The 19,264-nt window shown below is 50.2% G+C and overlaps 1 protein-coding gene across 5 annotated transcripts in view; it reads right to left on the bottom strand.

The window, feature by feature from the left end:
• Positions 1-19,264, bottom strand: part of TBC1D2 (TBC1 domain family member 2) — a 50,347-nt gene that overhangs the window by 12,569 nt on the left and 18,514 nt on the right. For 4 of the 5 annotated variants that reach the window (XR_003523855.2, XM_027616718.2, XM_027616715.2 and 1 more), the window contains 4 exons: positions 17,553-17,686; positions 14,106-14,302; positions 6,781-7,176; positions 1,068-1,178 (listed from right to left, as the gene is read on the bottom strand). Coding sequence is in view for 4 of the 5 variants with exons in the window: in XM_027616718.2 (XP_027472519.2) it covers positions 1,068-1,178; positions 6,781-7,176; positions 14,106-14,302; positions 17,553-17,686 (838 nt within the window). In the remaining variant the exon portion in view is untranslated. Of the gene's footprint in view, positions 1-1,067; positions 1,179-6,780; positions 7,177-14,105; positions 14,303-17,042; positions 17,123-17,552; positions 17,687-19,264 lie in introns of those variants that run through there. The other variant, XM_027616717.2, reaches the window with a different exon arrangement.

The following is a 19,264-nucleotide window of genomic DNA, read 5'->3' as shown; positions in this document are numbered from 1 at the left end:
TCCTTCTGCCTGCTTGAATCTGCCTTTGAATCCCTCTGGTGAATCTTTCATTTCAGTTATTGTACTTTTCAGCTCCAGAAATTGTTTTTGGTGGGGGGTTTCTTTGTAGGTTTTCTAACTCTCTGATATTTCAGTTTTGTTCATACATTGCTTTCTTGACTCTCCACTTCTTCCTTTAGTTCTTTGAGCATCTTTAAGACAACTGTTTTAAAGTCTTTGTCTAGGGCGCCTGGATGGTTCAGTCGTTAAGCATCTGCCTTCGGCTCAGGTCACGATCCCAGGGTCCTGGGATCGAGCCCCACATCAGGCTCCCTGCTCAGCGGGAAGCCTGCTTCTCCCTCTCCCACTCCCCCTGCTTGTGTTCCCTCTCTCGCTGTGTCTCTCTCTGTCAAATAAATAAATAAAATCTTAAAAAAGAAAATAAAGTCTTTGTCTAGTATTACCCAGTACCATGTCTTTTTCAGGGGCAGTTTTCTATTGATTTATGTTTTTCCTTCAAATGGGTCATACTTTCATGTATCTTTGTATGCCCTGAGATTTTTTTTGTTGAAAACTGGACATCTGAACACTAGAAATCAGATTCTCCCAATTCGAGAAAAATTTGTTTTTGTTTTTTGATTGTTATAGGCTGTCTCTGTGCCAAGGGTAGCCTAAGATATAAACTTAAGCTCTCAAGTCTTTTCTGAGTCTTTCCCTGGATGTGCATGGACACTTTCTAATTTCCCCATATATGAAGCTGTTTTGGAATATCTAGTCTTTAATATCTGGCTCCCAAACAGGAGGGGAAAAAAAGAGAGAAATGAAGCGGGGAGGGGAAGAGTGGCAGCCCTTTGAATCCTCTGGAAGTTACTCTAGCTGGTAGGGGAGGTGCAGAGATGACTGCCAGCCTCCTCCTCTGCATTTCTGTGATCAGAAGCAGCAATCAGAGCACAGATGCCTGAGGCTGGAAAGGCAGCTCGTAAAGGGCAAGTCCAGAGGTAGTATAGGTGGTAAGGAGAGAGTGATACGGGGCAAGAAGGTGAGGACCCGAAGGGTGGCTGGGCAAGGAGATGGACTCTGCCTCTTACCTTCATCAGGAGGGCCCTTTCCTTTTCAGCCACCCTTCTCCAGATCTTTGTGACCTGGTGGATCTCGGAGTTGAGGAAGCGGTTCTGGGTCCGATATGCTTCCATGTCATCCTGGAGAAGAGAGCAAAGCATTTGATGAGTTGCACCATAAACATCTCCCTCATCCTCACCCTCAAATGAGCTGCCAATACTTTTTTCCTTTAGAAATTTCTAATAATGACAACAGAAGAGAAAGTCTAAAAGAAGTAGTATTACAGACAGCCCCCTTCACTAATCTTGATCCCAGCATGATACAATAGAGAGGGCGTCAAGCCTGGAGTTCAAGTTGTGGTTCTGACTTCCTGGCTGGGAGGTTTCACTGAACAACTCTGACCCTCTGTTTTCTCATCTGTAAAAGGGACAAATACTACTCCATTGGGCAGCTGGGAGATGACCTGAGGTAACATGTGTCATAACACTAAGTATGGAGACCAAAACAAACAAACATCCAAGTAGTGTTTGTTTTAAAAATAAACATGTTTTCACATATTTGCAATCATACTGAACAATTTTGAGGGAAAATTTTTTACTTAATATCACCTTGTAAATACAATGGCCCTTCAACAACACTGGGGTTAGGGGTGCTGAACCCCACCCCCGCTGCACAGTCGAAAATCTGTATATAACTTTTGACTATCCCCCCAAATTTAAATGCTAATCACCTACTGTTGACCGAAGCCTTCCTGAGAACAAAGAGCCAATTAGCACACATTTCATATGCTATGTGTAGTATATACTGTATTCTTACAATAAAGTAAGCTAGAGAAAAAAAATACTAAGAAAATCATAAAGAGAAAATACATTAACAGAACTATACCGTATTTATCAGAAAAAAACTGCCTGTAAGTGGATCCGTGCAGTTCAAACCCGTGTTGTTCAAGGGTCAACTGTACTCTATGTTACATAAGCTTCCCAACATTTTTAATGTCTGATGACTATTCTGTTGGGTGAATTTACTATACCTTAGTTATAATCCTTTCCCTGTTATTTTTTATTTGAGCCCTGAATGTTTTCGGTTGGTTGTGGTTTATGAATAATGCTGTCATGCGCATCTCTGCACCTAGAGTTTTCCTTTTGCAAGCTGTCCAGTGGACGGAGTGAGATCCTGTTGCTGGGGCATTAGAGGAGAAGCTGGCCAAGCACTGGGGAGGCTCAAGCAGAAGCTTGAGCCTCAAAAAGGAGCAACCACAGCACTGGCCCTCAACCTTCATTCCACTGGGATGGACATTCCAGAAGCAATGGACAATGCATGTTCACAGCTATACCTAGCAATTCCAGGACATTCACTAGCTGAAACTCAACCCCTTTTGCTCCCACTCAAGAAATGTACTGGGCTGTAAGTGCATGAGAGAGACACTATTGCAAGGCGTGACCTTGGATAGCCCTGATTTATCTGGAAATTAAGAGCATCATACCTGTGATGACTGTGGCACCTCATTATCAGGGATGGGTCTCGTGTATACAGCTCACAGGCCGTCTTGACCCTCCCGGGGTGGGCCTGCATCCTGGCCAAGATCCTTCCCAGCCCAGAAGCTCCAATTCAAACCCAGGGTCTGCTGCCTTCTGCCTAGATGGCTGATCCAGTGGGAGGGCCACATGCTCCCAGGGTTCCTTAGCTAGAAATAAAAGCCCCTGGCTGGCTTCAACACATGGCCTCTCACCACCCCACTGGGGCTGTCTGAGGTGTCTCCTGCCCTGGCCACCCCTGCTTCTGCATCCCTCACTGTGCCCGGGCTGCCAGGCTTCGTGTCCTCAGGCTGAGCTCGCTCTCTGCTCTCTCCACCCGGCCTGGACCCAGGTAGTTCCAACTCCCTAGCCTGGACTTCCTCTTACTTTCCCGCCATGTCTCCCTTAGGTCAAACTCTGGGCTCCCTTTTCTCAGAAATGCTGCCAGGGCGTACCAGCTGCTCTTCTGCACAAGCATCTGCCTGCTTCCTCTCTGCGGCCCCCATTTTCTTACCCTTAGGTGGAAGGGTGGTGAGCCTGGTGTGAACCCTCAGTTTGCAGCCCGAGGACCCACCACCTGTGGACATCAGGATTTTCTAGGCCCACTCCCCCTGCCCGTGATAGTCTTCCGTTTGGGTGTCTAGAGACTCACAGATTTATGAACACAGAAGCTGCGCAGGCCCCCTGCACCATCACCCTGTGCCCCGGCCCCGCGCTGAGTACATCATCCCACTCCATCTCCCCGGCAGCCCTGAAAGGAACTCAGATGCAGTCTCCGAGGCTCTGAAAGGACAAGTACGTTGTCTGAGGTCACACAGCTCTACGAGACCAGGGGTGACTGAGCCCAGATGTGTCTGATTCAAAAGCCACGTCCAACCACTGCACTTACAGCCTAGATCCTCCACAAGCTCTGCCCCCGCTGGCATCCACCTGGACGCCAAACGTCTAGTCCCACCCTTCAGCGGTTGTGCTCAGCAGTCTGGCTGGCTGCACGCAGGCCTGTCTGACCCCTCTGACCCTCGAGTACAGTAACACCACAGCAGAGACGCTGGCGCTGCCTAGTGGTCAGGGAGTGGGCCCAGGGCCCTGGGGCCCTGCTGCCTGGATAGAAATCCTGCCTTCACCACTGAGCCCAGCACGAGTTCCTCACCCTTTCTGGGCCTCCTCCCCTCACCTGGAAACCAGGAACAATAACAGTATGGCCTCAGGCACTCTGGGGAGGATGTGATTAGTCAATACATGCAAAAGGCTGAGAATGGTGGCTGATGAGCACAAGTGTCACCTCCTTCTCTGGGTTCTCCGGGCACCTGGAGAACTACTGTCACCTGCTGTGTTCCTCCTGCCCCCGCCCAGAGACTTCCCACTGCTGCTGTTGTGCGTTCTTTTTTATCATGGATTTATTTTATTTATTTAAAAAGATTATATAAAAGAACCCCAAAGCTATTTATAACATTTACAAATCAATTGGGAAATTTTAACACCGACTGGATACTACCATACTATGGGTTAATTACTGTAAATTGTTTTTGATATGATGCTGTTGTGCATTCTTCCCAAATGCCTAAGAAAATACAACACACTTCCAGGCAAGGGAGGAAGACAGCGACCCGTTGCCTGAGGTCCTACTATGAGACTCGTTTCCCTCCCACACATTACTATGTGTTCATTTATCTCCACCATGCTGTGCGCTACATATTAAAGTACCATCGTTCCCACTTTACAGATGTGGAAACAAGTACAGAGAGGGTAAGTCCTCCTCAGTCACCTGCCTAGAACACGAGAGAGGCAGGATGCAAGCCAGGTGTGTGTGGTCCACAGGGGAATGGAAAACTGCTGGGTGAAAGCGCATCAGCAGAGTCTGCTGCTCTACACGGCCGCTCCGTTCTGCCTCCTGTTACCGTCCCTGCATCCTCACCCCAGACCCCGAGATGCTCCCTGGCGTTTCCAAGGCTTTGGACATATGGCCAGGGGCACCCTGCCTGCAGCCCAGACGGCGAGGGCATGTGTGAGCACCCCCTGGAGCACCTCATCGCCCTACCTTGAGTGTTCATCGTGGCTCAGGACTGTAGGGAGGAAAAAGAGAGAGAGCTCAGAGAAAGGAAAGCCACATGACAGTCACCAGCAAGCAAAGGAGGAAAACACAGCTAGGGAAAGCAGACAGAAGGAGAGAGTCTGCCTGCCTGTCTTCATAGGGATCAGGAGCCCGTGAATTCTCTTTGGGAAACGCCGCGTGGACTAGCCCCTGTGCTAGTAGGGAAGGCAGTGGATTGCATGTGGGGAGACCTCGGGCCTAGCTGCAACCCTGCTGCTTGTGCTATGGGACCCTGGACCCCTGTCCGGGCTCAGCTGTCCCTGCCAGAAAATGTCAAAGACTAGATCTCTGAGTCTTCCCAGCTCCGATATTCAGGAGGTCAATGATTCTGTTCTCAAACTGGCAGCTTCAACAAGGGGGGCATTTCCCTAAAGTCGCATATCCTCCATCCCAGGGCAAGGGGGAGATGTGAACATTGCTCTGTCCTCAAATGGAAAGACTATGGATTTTGGAGGAGTCTTCTATTTTTCTAGATCAGACATGTAAAGGCTAACAAACGAGGAACTCGAGCACATGCAATTCTTTCTGACACAAACACTGGGCCTCTGAGGATCAGCAGCAAGGTAAGTTTGGTTGATAGGAATTTCCTCTGTTTGGGCTCACTGATAAATTCCTGAACATACAAAGCCAGGGGCACACTCTGTCTCCTACGGCGAGTCCAGGCTTCCAGTCGGCTCCTGGCAGCACCCAACAGATCTATTTCTCTGACCCCCGAGCTGCTCTATGGGGTCTTCACCTGTGGATTCCAGCAGGATAGGCACAGACAGAAGATTCTTAGTTAGCAGGGCAGAGGAGGGTAGTGAAGCAATCTGATGAAAGCAATTTTCCAGCCCCAGCCTCACTCCATCTGCATTTGAAATGATTTTGCTTTCATTTTGAACTCAAAAGAATCTGATTTTAAAGGGAAAAGATTCAAAGACTGGTTATGTGGTTTTTCATGCGGAAGGAAACAGGAGGGATCTGGGTTTCATGTTGTCTTCCTTCACCCCCCGTCAACCTCGTGAGTAGGAACAGTGAGGCCATTTTTAAAGAGAGGTGAGGGGCCTTGCCTGAGGTCACACAGCTAGTAGGAGGCAGAGCCTGGGTCCAAACCTATGCCTGACTTCACAGCTGGGGCAGGGGCCACTGTACCACACTGCCCACTGGTCTTTCAAATGCATCTGGAGTTTTCTTTTTCTCCTTCTGCTTCCCCTCTTCCAGCAGCAATGCTTTGGTCCCATGGCAAGGACGCTCCCCTGGTTATACGTACATATGTATACATGTGCGGCTGCGCGTGGTGGGGTTTGGGGCAGGACCGGCCGTGGTTATACAGCTGCCTTTAAGGACAGTGGGGGTTATGAGCACTGATCCCCAGCCTCAGGCCTTCAGGTGGCCCGGCAGCTCCTGTCACCATGGCAGGCATCACACATAAAATTAAGTTCCTGCTCCCTGAGCTGCAATTGGTCTCCGGGAGGGCGCTGCCTCCCCACGTGAGAGCCACCGCCTGTGCCAGGGGGAGGCAGGCAAGGCGGCAGGAGGGAAGGCCCAAAGAAACTGGAAGGCAGCAGAGCACACGCAGGTCAGAGAGCTCCAGCTCCCCAGCTCCTCTGCACACAGGCCCTTCTCAGACTCAGCCTTCCTGCCCACAGTGGGGAGCACCCAAGTGACGGCCTCACAGGGCTGGTGGAGCATCAGATGAGATGATGCGAGCGGGGCACCCACGATGGTGGCCACCGGGCAGCACACAGTCTCACAGAGGAGCCGCAAGTCCTGCTGGCCCCACATCACCTGGACTGTGTGCTAGGGGAGGCCGCCAGGCACCTTGGGGACTCCCCAGGGCATCAGCATGGCACTTTGCTGGTCGGGCACTCAGCTGGTCGGGCACTCAGGGGTTCTGACCTTATCTTGTGCTCTTCCACCTCTAATAATAATCTAGAGATACCTTCCCTTTCTAGCCTAGGATATCATGAAAAGGTCAAATTGCACCAGACCTTCTGGGTAAGACAGTGAGGAAGTATGTAGCAGTATTTCCACCAGTATCAATTTCAGTATGAAGGGTTATCCCTGCTCTATCTAGGAAACCCTCAGGGTTGAGAGCAGTCTGCCGCCCCCCCTCCCCCCACCAAGGGCCCAGGGCCTGCGGGGAGGGGCCCCTACCTTCAGGTGCTCCATCTTCTCCTGCTGGCTCAGGAAGTCCCTGTTGGCAGCCCCTGGGGGCCCAGGCGGCTGGATAGGGGGATGCGTGAAGTCCTGGGTGACCTTCTCAGACAGCTTGCAGATGACCTGCTGTTTGGCCTGGTTCTTATCCATGAGCAGCTGCACGTGCCGCCGCAGCTCCTGCACCTGCTGTTCCTGCAGGCCGGCCGTCTGCAGCAGGCTCTCCCGCTCCTGCTCCAGGGCCTCCACCCGCCTGCCCAGCTCTGCGATCTGCCGCACCTTGTGCCGCACCAGCTCCAGCCGGTCCTTGTCCTCGGCCGCTGCCAGGTATGCGCTGGATGCCCTCTTCTCCTGCTGGGCAGCCTCTAGAGCCTTGTGCAGGATCCTCACCAGCTCCTGGGGGAGGAAAGGAAGCACCTTGTGAACTCGGGGAAGGCCTGTGAGGTGCCAGGGACTCGGCATTTGCCACAGTCACCAACTCTCCCAATAGCCCTGAGGGGTGGCTAGCGTCATCCTCCGGGCCGGCTCATTTTCTCCAGCTGAAGACCACATTTCCCAGCCAGGCTTGCAGCGAGGGGTAGCCTGGTGACTATTCTGCCTAAATGGGATATGAGAAATTATGTGGGTAGCTTCTGGGTCCTCCCTTTAAAACCACCACGCACACTGCCCTTCCTTCTCGCTGGGAGATGGCAAGAGCTGGAGCAGCCCCTCGGCTCATGAGCAGAAGGTGTATGATGAGGACGGCAGTTGCCTTACTAGCTCAGAACTGCTCACTGAACCTCTGGGTTCTTCCACGAGAAGGCAGGAGAGAAATAACTTCCAGATTGCTTTAGACCAGAGTGCTTGGAGGCTTCTCTGTTACAGCAGCTGAGCCTGAACCCTGACTGATATGTGTCCATTTCAGAGATGGGAAAACTGAAGCCCCACAGAGTAGAGTGGAATTCAATCCCAAATCATTGCAAGGCTGTGCTCGGTCAGTCATGAAGGTGGCCTGTGGCACACCGGCGTGGCCTTTCTCTCCGGCTCCTGTGGCAGACCTGACTCATCTCAATATTCCTTCCTGCTTAGCCTAGTGGAGTCCTCAGAATCCCAAACATAGCATCAAGTAGTCGCTACCGATGGAGCTGGGAGAGCACCTGAGAGGAAACGCGTGGGCAATCCTCAGGCTAAAGCACACACAGAGCCTCATGCAGTCCGCTGTGCCCCACCCCTCAGGCCACCAAGCAATGCCTGCAGGCCTGTGCAAGAAACCGGAGAGAGCTCAGAAGCAACAGACTTCCATTTATTCCTTGGCAGGGGCACTGTATGCACATGGAAACTCTAGGTCTGCTTGGCTCTCCATGCCTTCAAGCCCCCAACCTCCCCAGGACCTGTCCTGTCCCAAAGCAGGGATGTGGGTTCACTTAAGGCCAGGATCAGAATATCAGAAGCCAGGTAGCCCAGCGGCCAGTCCCATGTGAGCCTCAGACCTGATAGGCAGGGGCTCTGGGTCATTGCTCTGCTCCAGAAACACATTATCTGTATCCACACCAAAGTATTCAACTAAATGAATCAGCTAGATAGGGTTATTGCTAAGAATGATTCCATTTTGGAAGAGAACTGCTCCAAATCATGACCTTATCTGAGAAATTAATGGCAGGATCGAATTAGCATGCAATTTCTGAAACCTGGGGACCACAGACTGGCCCTCTTCTGGGTTCTCTCCCTTCCCTCCAGCCATCCAAACGTTATTAAGCCCTACTCAGTGCCAGGCCCTGGGCTGGGTGCTGGTGGCCCAGAGAGGGATCGGTCAGAGTTCTCATCTTCAAAAACCACCAAGGCTGGTGGGAGCAAAAGTGAACTACTACAATGGAGTGATTTACTGCAAGAAGGAAGCAAGGGTATTACTGGGGATACAGAGCAGAGAGCAATGACTTCTCCTTGGGATGGAGGTGGGGGAAGACCAGTATATTCTACAGAAAGGCACAACAGTTGAAGCTGATCTGTGAAGAATGAGGAGGGCCAGAGACGGTCAAGCAGTAGGTAGAAGATGAAGGCTGGAAGGGCTTTCCACGCACGCTGAGTCAACAGCTCTAGCAAAGGCCCAGAGGAATGAAAGAGCCTGTGTGAGGCTGTGGGCATTCTTGGGTGTGGCCGGAAGGTGGGGTGAGGAGGTGGCTGCGAACCAAACTGGAATGTTTGGAATGAGCTAGCTTCTCAGGCTCTGCTGGGAGAGATCACCGTTCCTGTGGCTCCAGGATAACAGAAGCTGAGACCATCTTCTGGTCTGGCGGAGATTTGGAGAGGACCCTGGTAAGTGCCTGGGCGAATTAACCAGCAGACACCACTGTTCAGGCTCTCCTGAGGCCCAGCATCAGGCAGGTATCTTTCCCCCAACTTTGGCAGAGTCAACTCTGAAGCCCATTCCATTACATCCAGCTGCCTCCCCCTTCCTACTTCCAGCCCGGGAGCCTCTCCCCCCACCCCAGGAGTCCCAGCTTCAGAATGAGACAGGGAGAAAGCAAGCAGGGAAGGGACGGAGTCAGGGCAGGAAGCACGAGATGAGGAGTGTGAATGGACCTCGGATTCAGAAAACCCGGCGGCTGGCAGGCCCGGAGAGACCACCTGGTCAGGCAGGTCGCTTGCTGTCACAGGAGGACACTGAAGCCCAAGAAAGGAGAATGAAGAGGACTAAAAGAAGCTGGTGGATCCTCACAGGTGGGAAAACCTGCCACAACAGAGGACCCCCAATCCTAATCTGGGGCCCTCCACTTCTCCATGATGTGTAGTTAACAGATTTTGCACTGAAACACTTCTTTCCATTTCTTTAAAAATAGAAACAACCCAAGTTCATAGCAGCATCATTCACAACACCCAAGAGATGGGACCAACCCACATGTCCCCTGACGGTGAATGGATAAGCAGAATGTGGCATATACACACGATGGAATATTATTCCTGAAAACGGAAGGAAATCCTGTTACATGCTACAACATGGGTGAGCCTGAGGGCATCACGTCACAACAAATGCACATACACACCATCTAGAGATATTAAAAACCAAAAGGGAAGCTACTCTGGGCCTTACTATACGCGACGGCGTGTCCCTGAGCACCGCCACCACCGGCAAGGGTGCAGGGACTCCTCCTCGTCTGGTTGCACCTCAGTACCCTCGTCCCATCCTCAAGGAGGGACAGCCGGCTGTCGCCAATTCCCACAACTGTAAGCATTGCTTTAGGACTCGTTCTTAGAAACAGAAGAGCTGATCAAGTGGTACGTCTAATATTTCTTAATCAAATCATTGTTTGGCCCATTTCAGACTTTGATTAACTGGCCACATGTTATCATTTTATTAAAAAAAAATTCATTGTAGTTGATTATTCAAAATTTTAAAAGCCAACGAACCACCTTCTAAAAATTAATCCTTTCCCTTATTAAAGAGTTGATACTTGCATCACTCACTCAGATCAAGGTGGATGGGCCCAACGTTGCTGCAGAAAGAGCCCCGGACTCTCAGTCCAGCAGTCCAGCCCCTGACCCTTCGGAGGCTGGGCGCCAGCAGGTGCAGGTGAAGGAGCACTGGTTCTGGAGACCCAGAGGCCTTGCTTGCCATTCCAGGTCCATGAGGGTGTTTCTAATGACGGTGTTTTAAGAAAAGTAAACTTTGGCTTTGTCATAGGTGAAATGGAGATCCTGCTCCCTACTCCTGGCATAGCCACTTCAAGGATGAGAGAGGAAGTCTGGCAAGTGCCCCTCCCCAAGCGGAAACAGTCAGGCCCCTCTCGACCCTCCCTCTGTGCACCCTGAAGTCTTGGACTCCATACTCTGGATAAGGGGAGTGTACGTTGAGGTCTCTGGCTGAGGTTCTAGGGAAGTAAGAGGCTGCACTTTGCCCCCAATGAGTTTCCTCAACGAATTACCTTGAGCAAGCTAAGTTGGCCCCAGAGAGGGCCTGGGAAGAGTTCATCATTCCCAGCAGTCAACAGATGGCCAACATCACTACAAACATGGGCTTCCATCTGCCAGAGCAGACAGCCTTCAGGCTGGGTGTAATTTTGTCAACTCTGAGAGCCTGAGTCACCCAGCCAAGCAGCCATCTGGTGCTAACTCCAGGAGTCCAAATCTCCTGGGGGACCAGCATGCTGCAAGGGTCTGGGACAGATAATGGCTCAATGGGGACTGGAGTGGTCCTATGGTTTAATATGACACCAGACATGAGTGCATTCGTATTTTCTGAAAAGCAGTTACGTGCCCATGTCTGATGCTGGGCAGTCCTGGGAGACCACAGAGGAGGCGGTGAGGCTGGGACGAGTCCTGGACCTGGAGAAGGGGGCCAGGGCCTCAGTCCTGGCTCTTCCAGCTGTGGGACCTCAGGGCAGTCACCCACCATCTCTGAGCTCCTTGAGCATGGCAGTGAAAAGGGAAGAAGCTCTAGAAGCAGACAGACCAGAGTCTGAAACTGGTCTTGGCTCCTGGGAGACCCTGGGCATGCAGAATCTCTCAGAGCCTCAGTTTGCTCCTCAAGAAAAGAGAGCTGGTAACTGTTGTAAGGATTAGCAGCAATGCATGGAAAGCCCAAGCACAGAGCTAGGGCCACCCTTAACACCAGTTATGTATGCTCTTATCTGTTCTTCCCCACCTGACAGCAGGGACCCAGTGTACCTCTGTGCCCTCCACAGCATCCGACAGAGTTTGAGATACAAATTCTTCAAGGATCACTAACACTATCGGCAATGACCACCCAGGTGGCTGAGCCAGGACAAGACCTCCCAGTTCCCATGTCCTCCTGCAACCTCAGGCAGAAAGAGAGTACCTTCCACTGAAGAGATGCAGGAAGGCATCTTGTAGATGTGGGCCCAGGGAAGTCCGGGAGACTATCTGTCCAGCTGAGGAACTGGCCTCGGAGGGACTCAGATGGATAGTTAGTGTCCTCTAATTAGCATTTCTGCACAACTGGGACACCACGGGACACCCCAAGGTTTAGCAGGCCTCCTCTGTCCTACCTCTGGGCCAAGAGTCAGTCTTCTCTCCTTCCCCTCTTTGGTTTTGGTATCTGGGCTGGAGGTAAAACGCCAGAGTTGGTAGGGCTGGGGCTCCCCCTGCCTAACGTGGGGTGAAGACTTGACCTCTGCCCATCGCTGCTATGTCACTCATTTCTTGGAGACCCTCATGGGCGCCCATCTGTACTCCTAGAGCCCTTCAGAGGATCATGCCATTCCTTGTAAGGCCAGAAGGAATCAACTTAAGAGGGCAGGGAATGCTGTGATAGCAGCCAAAGCCTGCATCGGGCGGGCTGCTGCTGCGTGCCAGGCACTGGGCTTTACGCAGCCAGACGCAAGCCTCTGCAGTAAGCACCCCTATAACTCCGGGGACAGAGGAGGAAGCTGAGGCTTTAGGGGTTAAGAAACTTGCTCAGGGCCAGAACTGTGGACGGCACCTTCCACTTTAAGGCCTGTGCTCCAAGATGCCCACCAGACAAAAGCACACTTGCGAGATGGTCTGGAGAGCACGCACAGCACTCATCTGGTGAGGCAAAAGTGGGACCGCAGGCCTTTCTCGCCTCCTGACTATCGATCCCAGGCCAGACCAAGCTTTGCTGGGAAGTGAACCAGTAAGAAAGTCCAGGTTCTGTAATGCTTGGACAACTTCCTCCTGACGTTTTCACTCTGACTGCAGGGAAGCTGTTAGCCACCTAGGGAGCCCTGACTGATCTCCACGAGCTTGCCTTCATTTATTGAGGATGCCACATTCTCCAGGGCGGCACAGCCACTGGGGGCAAACCTCAAGGAAATCTCGGTCTTCCGGGCCTCTCTCCTTCATTGAACAACTCCCGACACCTTGGAAGCAAAGGCCAAGCCCAGGGAGGCTGCCCAGGTTTCCTAGAAAGAAGGGGAAGGTGTGGTCAAAGGAGAGGCGGTGTTCACATTCAGCTTGCTTTTCCTGGCCAGGTGGGGTCTGGGCCTTACACTGTACTGGTCCAGGGATTGGGCAGCTACTCCAGCCCAACTGGATGCCCTCTGGGCTCTCAGAAGCACCAGCAGCTCCACCGCAGGACGGGAAGATGACCGAAGAAAAAGAAGCTGGGCTGCTAAGCGGCAGCAAAGGGGACTTCACACGCTGTAATGCTGTACATGGGTGTTGGGGTGTTTACCACCCGTCTCTGCCATGAAATGCAAGCCTCTGCAGAGGCAGGGCCCGTGTCTCTTCCCACTGTTCCTAGCGCCTAGAATACTGCGTGCACACCACAGGCCCTCGACAAAGACCTGGTGAATACACAACTGAAGTGCGAACCTATGAACGAATGAGCTTCCTCCTTGGAGGACTTTAATCACGGGCTGCTTCATTAAATGTATGCCCTGACCTGCCAGGATGGAAGTCTCTGCTGCTTCCCCTAATATCTGCTTAAGGGCAAGAAAGGCAGAGAAGGGGCAAAACTCGGTAGGGAGAACATTTTTCTGGACTGTCTTCAAAAACAGAGCAGCAGAAAGGAGGACAAGAAATGTACAGGAGGGGGATTATTCAGAAGTACATAGAGCTGGGAAATAAAGCAGGAAAAGACTGAGGGCAGCCAAACCTCAAACATGAAGATTTGGGCCTTCCCCTCAGAGGAAAAGAAGCCTGGGTTCTCAGTGGGGCCCACCCCTGGGGTGGGCTAGTTTAACTACTTTTATTGTGCCCAGGGTTGCAGTCCCCCTCACCTCCCTGCCATGTGATTCTCACTACTTTACAAAGTTGCCCCAAAAAAGCGAACATGATTTATTCCCTGGGTTGTAGGATTTGGGGATGATTTTAATGCCTGTGTATGTATGTGATCTGTGTTCTACAATGACCATGTCACTCTTTTTTTTAACTGCTATAATTAACTTCTCTATTAAGGCTAAATCTTCCTCGTCACTATCCCATTGGGCCTGGCTGACCCCAGAGCTACAAGAGACCTGCCTGCTTTCTCCGTCCTGTGACAGTCCTTCAGCGTTCTGCACCGTTACAAGCTGCCAGTTCCGTCGGGGGCCCCTCCCAGGACCCTGCATCCAAATCCCCCTCCTCCAAATGCTGCCTCTCTTCAGTGTGGGGTGAGGCCAGGCACAGTCTTCTAGGAGGAGTCCAAGAGCAATACAAAGTAGGTTCCAGAGATCCTGCCCTGGAAGGCATTCCGTCATCTAGGCTGAGTGTCTACGTGGCCCTTAGTAACCAACAGCACAGCATTTCCCATCACCACCAGTTTGGCTGTTAAGGACCGAGACTGGCACATGCCCGGCTGGGCTAATGTAGCATGTCTAGCTTGTTCAGAGGCTCCAGGCCCAGAGGTGTGCACTGGAGCTTGGGGCCTCTGTGGGGCCAGAGCTCACCTTCTGAGACTTTAACTCCTTGGTGAGCATCAGAACCTGCTGCTCCAAGGCTAGAACCTTTTCCTGGGCAGTTCGGGTCCGTGTGAATCCTTCAGCAAAGAACGGAAAGGTGCTGTTCTGGCGCTTGGCTTTCTGAATGAGATTGGCAGTCAGAGAGGACTTGGGTGTAGACTTTGGAGAATCTGCTGGATCTTTCCCTGCTCAAAAGGAGGAACACAGAGGTTATGATCAGTGGCCTCAGCGGTCCTCAAAATTGAGCTTGCTGCAGAAGCACCTGAAGGGCCCAGTAAAATGCAGATTGTGGTACCCTACTCCCAGAGCTTCTCATTAATAGGTCTGGGGTGGGGCTTGAGAATTTGCATTTCTAAAACTTTCCTAGGTGATGCTGCTGCAGCTGGTCCGGGATCACACTTTGAGAACCCTTGGGCTATATAAACGTTATTTATACTGTACCAGCTGGGTCCTTCAGCCCATCCTCTGACATGTGCCTGTCCCCGACTCTCGGATCCCCACCTGTACGGGCTATTTCACACCACACCGCTGCTGTGTGCCAGGGGCCATCTCAGGCACAAGCCCTGGCAGGATGTCTTGTTTCTTATTTAAGAATCCCACCTCTACCCTCTGGGCAATTTTCAAAGTACAGAGATCTGTCCATAGACAGGAGTATGGAATATCTGTATTCTGCATTCTTGCCCCAGAGAGTTAAGTCAGACTCTCATTGGATTCTTATTACAAGCTAAGTTAGGGCACACATTTCCCACAGTTGACTGCCTCCAGGCTGCATAGTCCTTCTATTTCCTCTAGAGCCAGGGTCAGCAACCAGGGGTCCACAGGCCAAATCCAGCCCACAGCCTGCTTCTGTAAATAAAGTTTTATTGGAACATGGCCACATTCGTTTGTACATTATCTGTGCTGCTTTCACTCCACAAGGGCAGAGTTGAGGACTGGCAGCAGAGACCATATGTCCCACAATGCCTCCAACATTTACTATCTGGCTCTGTAGAAAACATTTGCCAACCATTACTGAATTTCTTATTTTGTTTTATTTTTATTTTTTCTTAAATCAAATCCAACATCAGTCACTCACCCACCCCCCAATGCCTTGTCTTGCCCTGCCCCAAGTATAGCCTATACTTTAGGGATCTGCCATCACCCTGCATCCAGGGACATTTTAATGGCCTGATTATATGGTCAAAAGACCTTGAGAATCTTGTCTACATGGTACATATACACATCATGCCCATTATAAGGTACCAGCAGAAGAAATTTTCCTCAATGCTCTGTGCCAGAAAAGGCTTTGCTTTTTCTAAGAAAACATGTGTTTATTCTTACAGATACTGGAAATAATCTAACACTTGCATTTCCCTCTTTGCCTTAGCTACTGAGAAGCTCAGAGCCGCATCTGCTGCCCACTCTTAGCTATTCTATAGGATCTTATCTTGGTCTTTAATCTAAATTTCCTAACCCAAATTACTCATTTACTTTCCCCTGATATGTATTTTAATAAGCTATCCCCAGTCCTTTTGGGACTAGGGTGTTAAAAATAAGGACATGGTATGGAATCCCAGGTGAGGGGACAGGCAGGGCTTACAGGATGAGTAGAATAATTTAGCATGTTTCTTCTGGGGCCAGCCAAACCATCTAGAACAGATAAGAAACTACTCTAGTAGGAATCAGAACCTCCCTGGCCTTGCTGAATACAAGAACAGAATGGTTTTGTCCTAGACTTAAAAGAAATTCAGTTGCACTGGGTATAAACCCAACTGCAGAGCTCAAAGGACAGCAATGCTTCTTTCTCTTTCTTGCCGTGGGGTATAGAAGAGCAGGGGGGCTCCATGCAGCCCTGCTGCCCTCTGATAACACTACTCTCCACTGACCCTGAGGGCAGGCAAGGTAGGGATCACTGCACCCATTTCACAGTTGGTGAAGACAAGGCCTAGGAAAGTGGTTTTCTGTCAGTGCTGTAGGATTTCATGGGGGTGCCACAGGGCTGACTGGGACGGGAAGACAGTAGGAGGAGCCGAGGGGAGCCCAGACTCCCATCCCCTGCCTCAAGTCTGCTTTGATATGCACTGTATATTAGATTTTATTCACGGGGTCAAAGTGTCATGGCAATAAAAAGGTTGTGTGAAAAATCACTGCTTTAGAAAATGAGGCTTTTCTAAAGCCTCGGCCTGAACCCTAGTTCCTAGTTTCACACCCCCTGTGCGGCCATGAGCCAGTCACTCTACTTTTCTATCCTCGGTTCCCTGATTTAGTAAATGAGACCAACGGAAGCTACTGCTCAGGTTTTTGGAAGGGTCAAAGAGGTTAAATCAGGTGAAGTGCTTGGTACACATAAAAGAAACTTGAAAAGATTCTGTTTGGTGACAGGAGCAGTCCTAAAGGACCAGATATTGCAGATTCCATCTACATGAACTATCCAGAACGGGCAAATCCACAGAGACAGAAAGTCGAACAGTGGTTGCCTAGAGCTGGAGGGATGCGAGGTTTCTTTGTGGGATAATAAGCATGTTCTAAAATTGGTTATGGCGAATTGTATACTTCAAATGGGTGAATTGTTTGGTATGTGAATTATATCTTAATAAAACTGTTATCAAAAGGAAAAAAGTGCTTAGAGTAGCCGTGACACAAAGTAACTGCTACATAAGAGTGCTGGTTCCATTACTACTGATTCAATGGGGTACTGAGTCCCTTGCGCATTGTTCACTGTGATCTGCGGGGACTCGCCGGGCACTGCTCCAAAGGGGTGCTCTTTCTGGAGCCACTTCTATACAGCTGAGGGGTCCTCCCAGCTAGAAGACCCCACGGTGCTGCCTCAGCCAGTTTTCTTCCAACTGTTTCCAGATTACAAAATGTCCTAAGGGCACCCATACCAATTTCCAAAAAAAAAAAAAAAAAAAGCCCATCCCCCCAACAATGTTGTGGGCCACTCACATTTAAGTGAAACAGTAAAGTTCTATGGAATAGTTGGATGGACACCTAAAGGTCACTTGCTCTGCTTCTTCAGGCAGATCTGATTTTAATCACCCCAGCGTGGCATTTTTATATCTTTTCCTTTTTAAATTAAAAAAAAAAAGAAAGAAAGAAAAAGTGAGATATATTTTCTTTTATTACTTCAGGAGTCGTTGCGAAGAACATCAGTTTGGGAAGACGAGAAAGAATTACTGGCAATGGATGGTGGTGATGATTGAACACCACTGTGAACGTGCTTCATGTCACTGAATTGTGCACTTACAGTTGGTTAAAATGGTAAATTTCAAATGTATTTTACCACAATAATATTAGTAAAAAAAGGAGCCATTGCTACTAGACCCATGGAAACCAGGAGGAGTGACCTGGAGAGTTTCAGGTTAGAAACAAAAAGCATAAATGCTGATTTCTGGGGAGAATAAAGAGGGCACTCACTTGGTCTCTGAGGACAGCCCAAACCCAAGCAGAGCTCACCTGGGGTGCCGGGGTCAGAGGGCAGGGGCTGCTCCGTTCTCCAAGGTTCCACGCTCAGTGGAGGATCTTCCCCTGGAGGTCCGTGGCCTGTTCCTTGGGCCTGCCTGTTGCCCCGAATATTGTACATTGTGTTTCTGAAAGGAAACCAGGAGCATCAGGTTGCCCTCCTGCCCCTCCGCTCTCCCTGCTGCCACTGCTGGGGCTCAGGCCACCTCCTCACCCCCAGCCGTGCCCCGAGCAGTCTGCCGGACTCCAGGCTCCCTGCAAGATGCATCCCACCTGAGCCACTTCCCACCCCCTCACCCTCTCCTTTTCATTTTCTCTTCGTACTTACCACCTTCCACACACACTATTGTTAATAAACAATACAAGCTTGATTCCCCTGCCCCCAGCCCCACTGCTGGAGTGTAAGTTCTTTTTTTTTTTTTAATATTTTATTTATCTATTTGACAGAGAGAGTGAGAGAGCACAAGCAGGGGGAGTGGCAGGCAGAGGGCCAGGGAGAAGCAGGCTCCCCACTGAGAAGGGAGCCTGACATAGGTCTCGATCCCAGGACCCGGGATCATGACCTGAGCTGAAGGCAGACGCTTAACAACTGAGCCACCCAGGCGCCCCTTGGAGTGTAAGTTCTCTTGAGTGCAGGGATATTTGCCTGTTTTGTTCACCAAAATACTCTGAATGTGTAGCATGGCACCTGCAACATAGAGGGCACTTACAGTATATGTGCTGAACAAAGGCTGAGTGGACTTGCCAAACGAACGTTCCTGAAACCTTCATCTGGTTTTGTATCTACTTGGCTCAAAAATCACTGGTGGCTCCCTACTTCTGCTGAGGAAAGCTCCAAACCCCAGATCCTTCTCCCCTTGCTTCCTTTGCCCATTCAGATCTGTCTTCCTTGAGGCCTTCACTAATCAGCTCATGGCCTCCAAGGAGCTTACTGAACTTTGACAATGGGCTACCCGTTGACAAAGTACTTGTCTAGGCTGAATAATGGTATCATTTCTTCAAGAGCTGGGCACTAACCTGCCTGCATGCCTGTTGGCCCCTGGCACTGGGCCTCACATGCCCAGAGTGCAGGCTCATTACGTGCTGGGTTTGTAGGAAGGAACTAGGTAGCACCAAAGGCTGGCTTAGGACCACAGACCATAGAGAAATTCATAACGAGTCAGATGAAAGGACAGTTTAACTGAGTTTATTTTCCCTTTGCAAAGAGATAAAAGTAGACATATTCCAGAATTAATAATGAGGAAGAGAAGATGATTAAAGGAGTTCACTAGGTCAGTGTTTTTCAAACTGCAGGTTGTGAACCACTGGTAGGTTGTAAAATCAGTTTAGTATCATGACCAGAACTTATTTCATTATTTAAAATATTTATTTATTTATTTATTTATTTATTTATTTATTTATTTATTTATTTTAAAGAGAGTGAGAGTACACACACGTACAAGCAGGAGGGGCAGAGGGAGAGGGAGAGAGAATCTCAAGCAGACCCCATGCTGAGTGCAGAGCTCACGACCTGAGCTGAAACCAAGAGTCAGACGCTTAACCTACTGTGCCACCCAGGTGCCCTGTTGACCACCATTTAAAATATGGAATGGATGCACCAAAACCCATAAGATACCTAGGAATAATAATAAATAATAATAACCAAAGAGGCAAAGGGTCTGTACTCTAAAAACTACAGAACACTTATGAAAGAAATTGAGGAAGAC

This window comes from Zalophus californianus, chromosome 13, assembly GCF_009762305.2.
Source record: "Zalophus californianus isolate mZalCal1 chromosome 13, mZalCal1.pri.v2, whole genome shotgun sequence".
Lineage (NCBI taxonomy): Eukaryota > Metazoa > Chordata > Mammalia > Carnivora > Otariidae > Zalophus > Zalophus californianus.
Note: the sequence above shows the minus strand (reverse complement) of the source record. Positions and strands in the feature narration are given on the sequence as shown.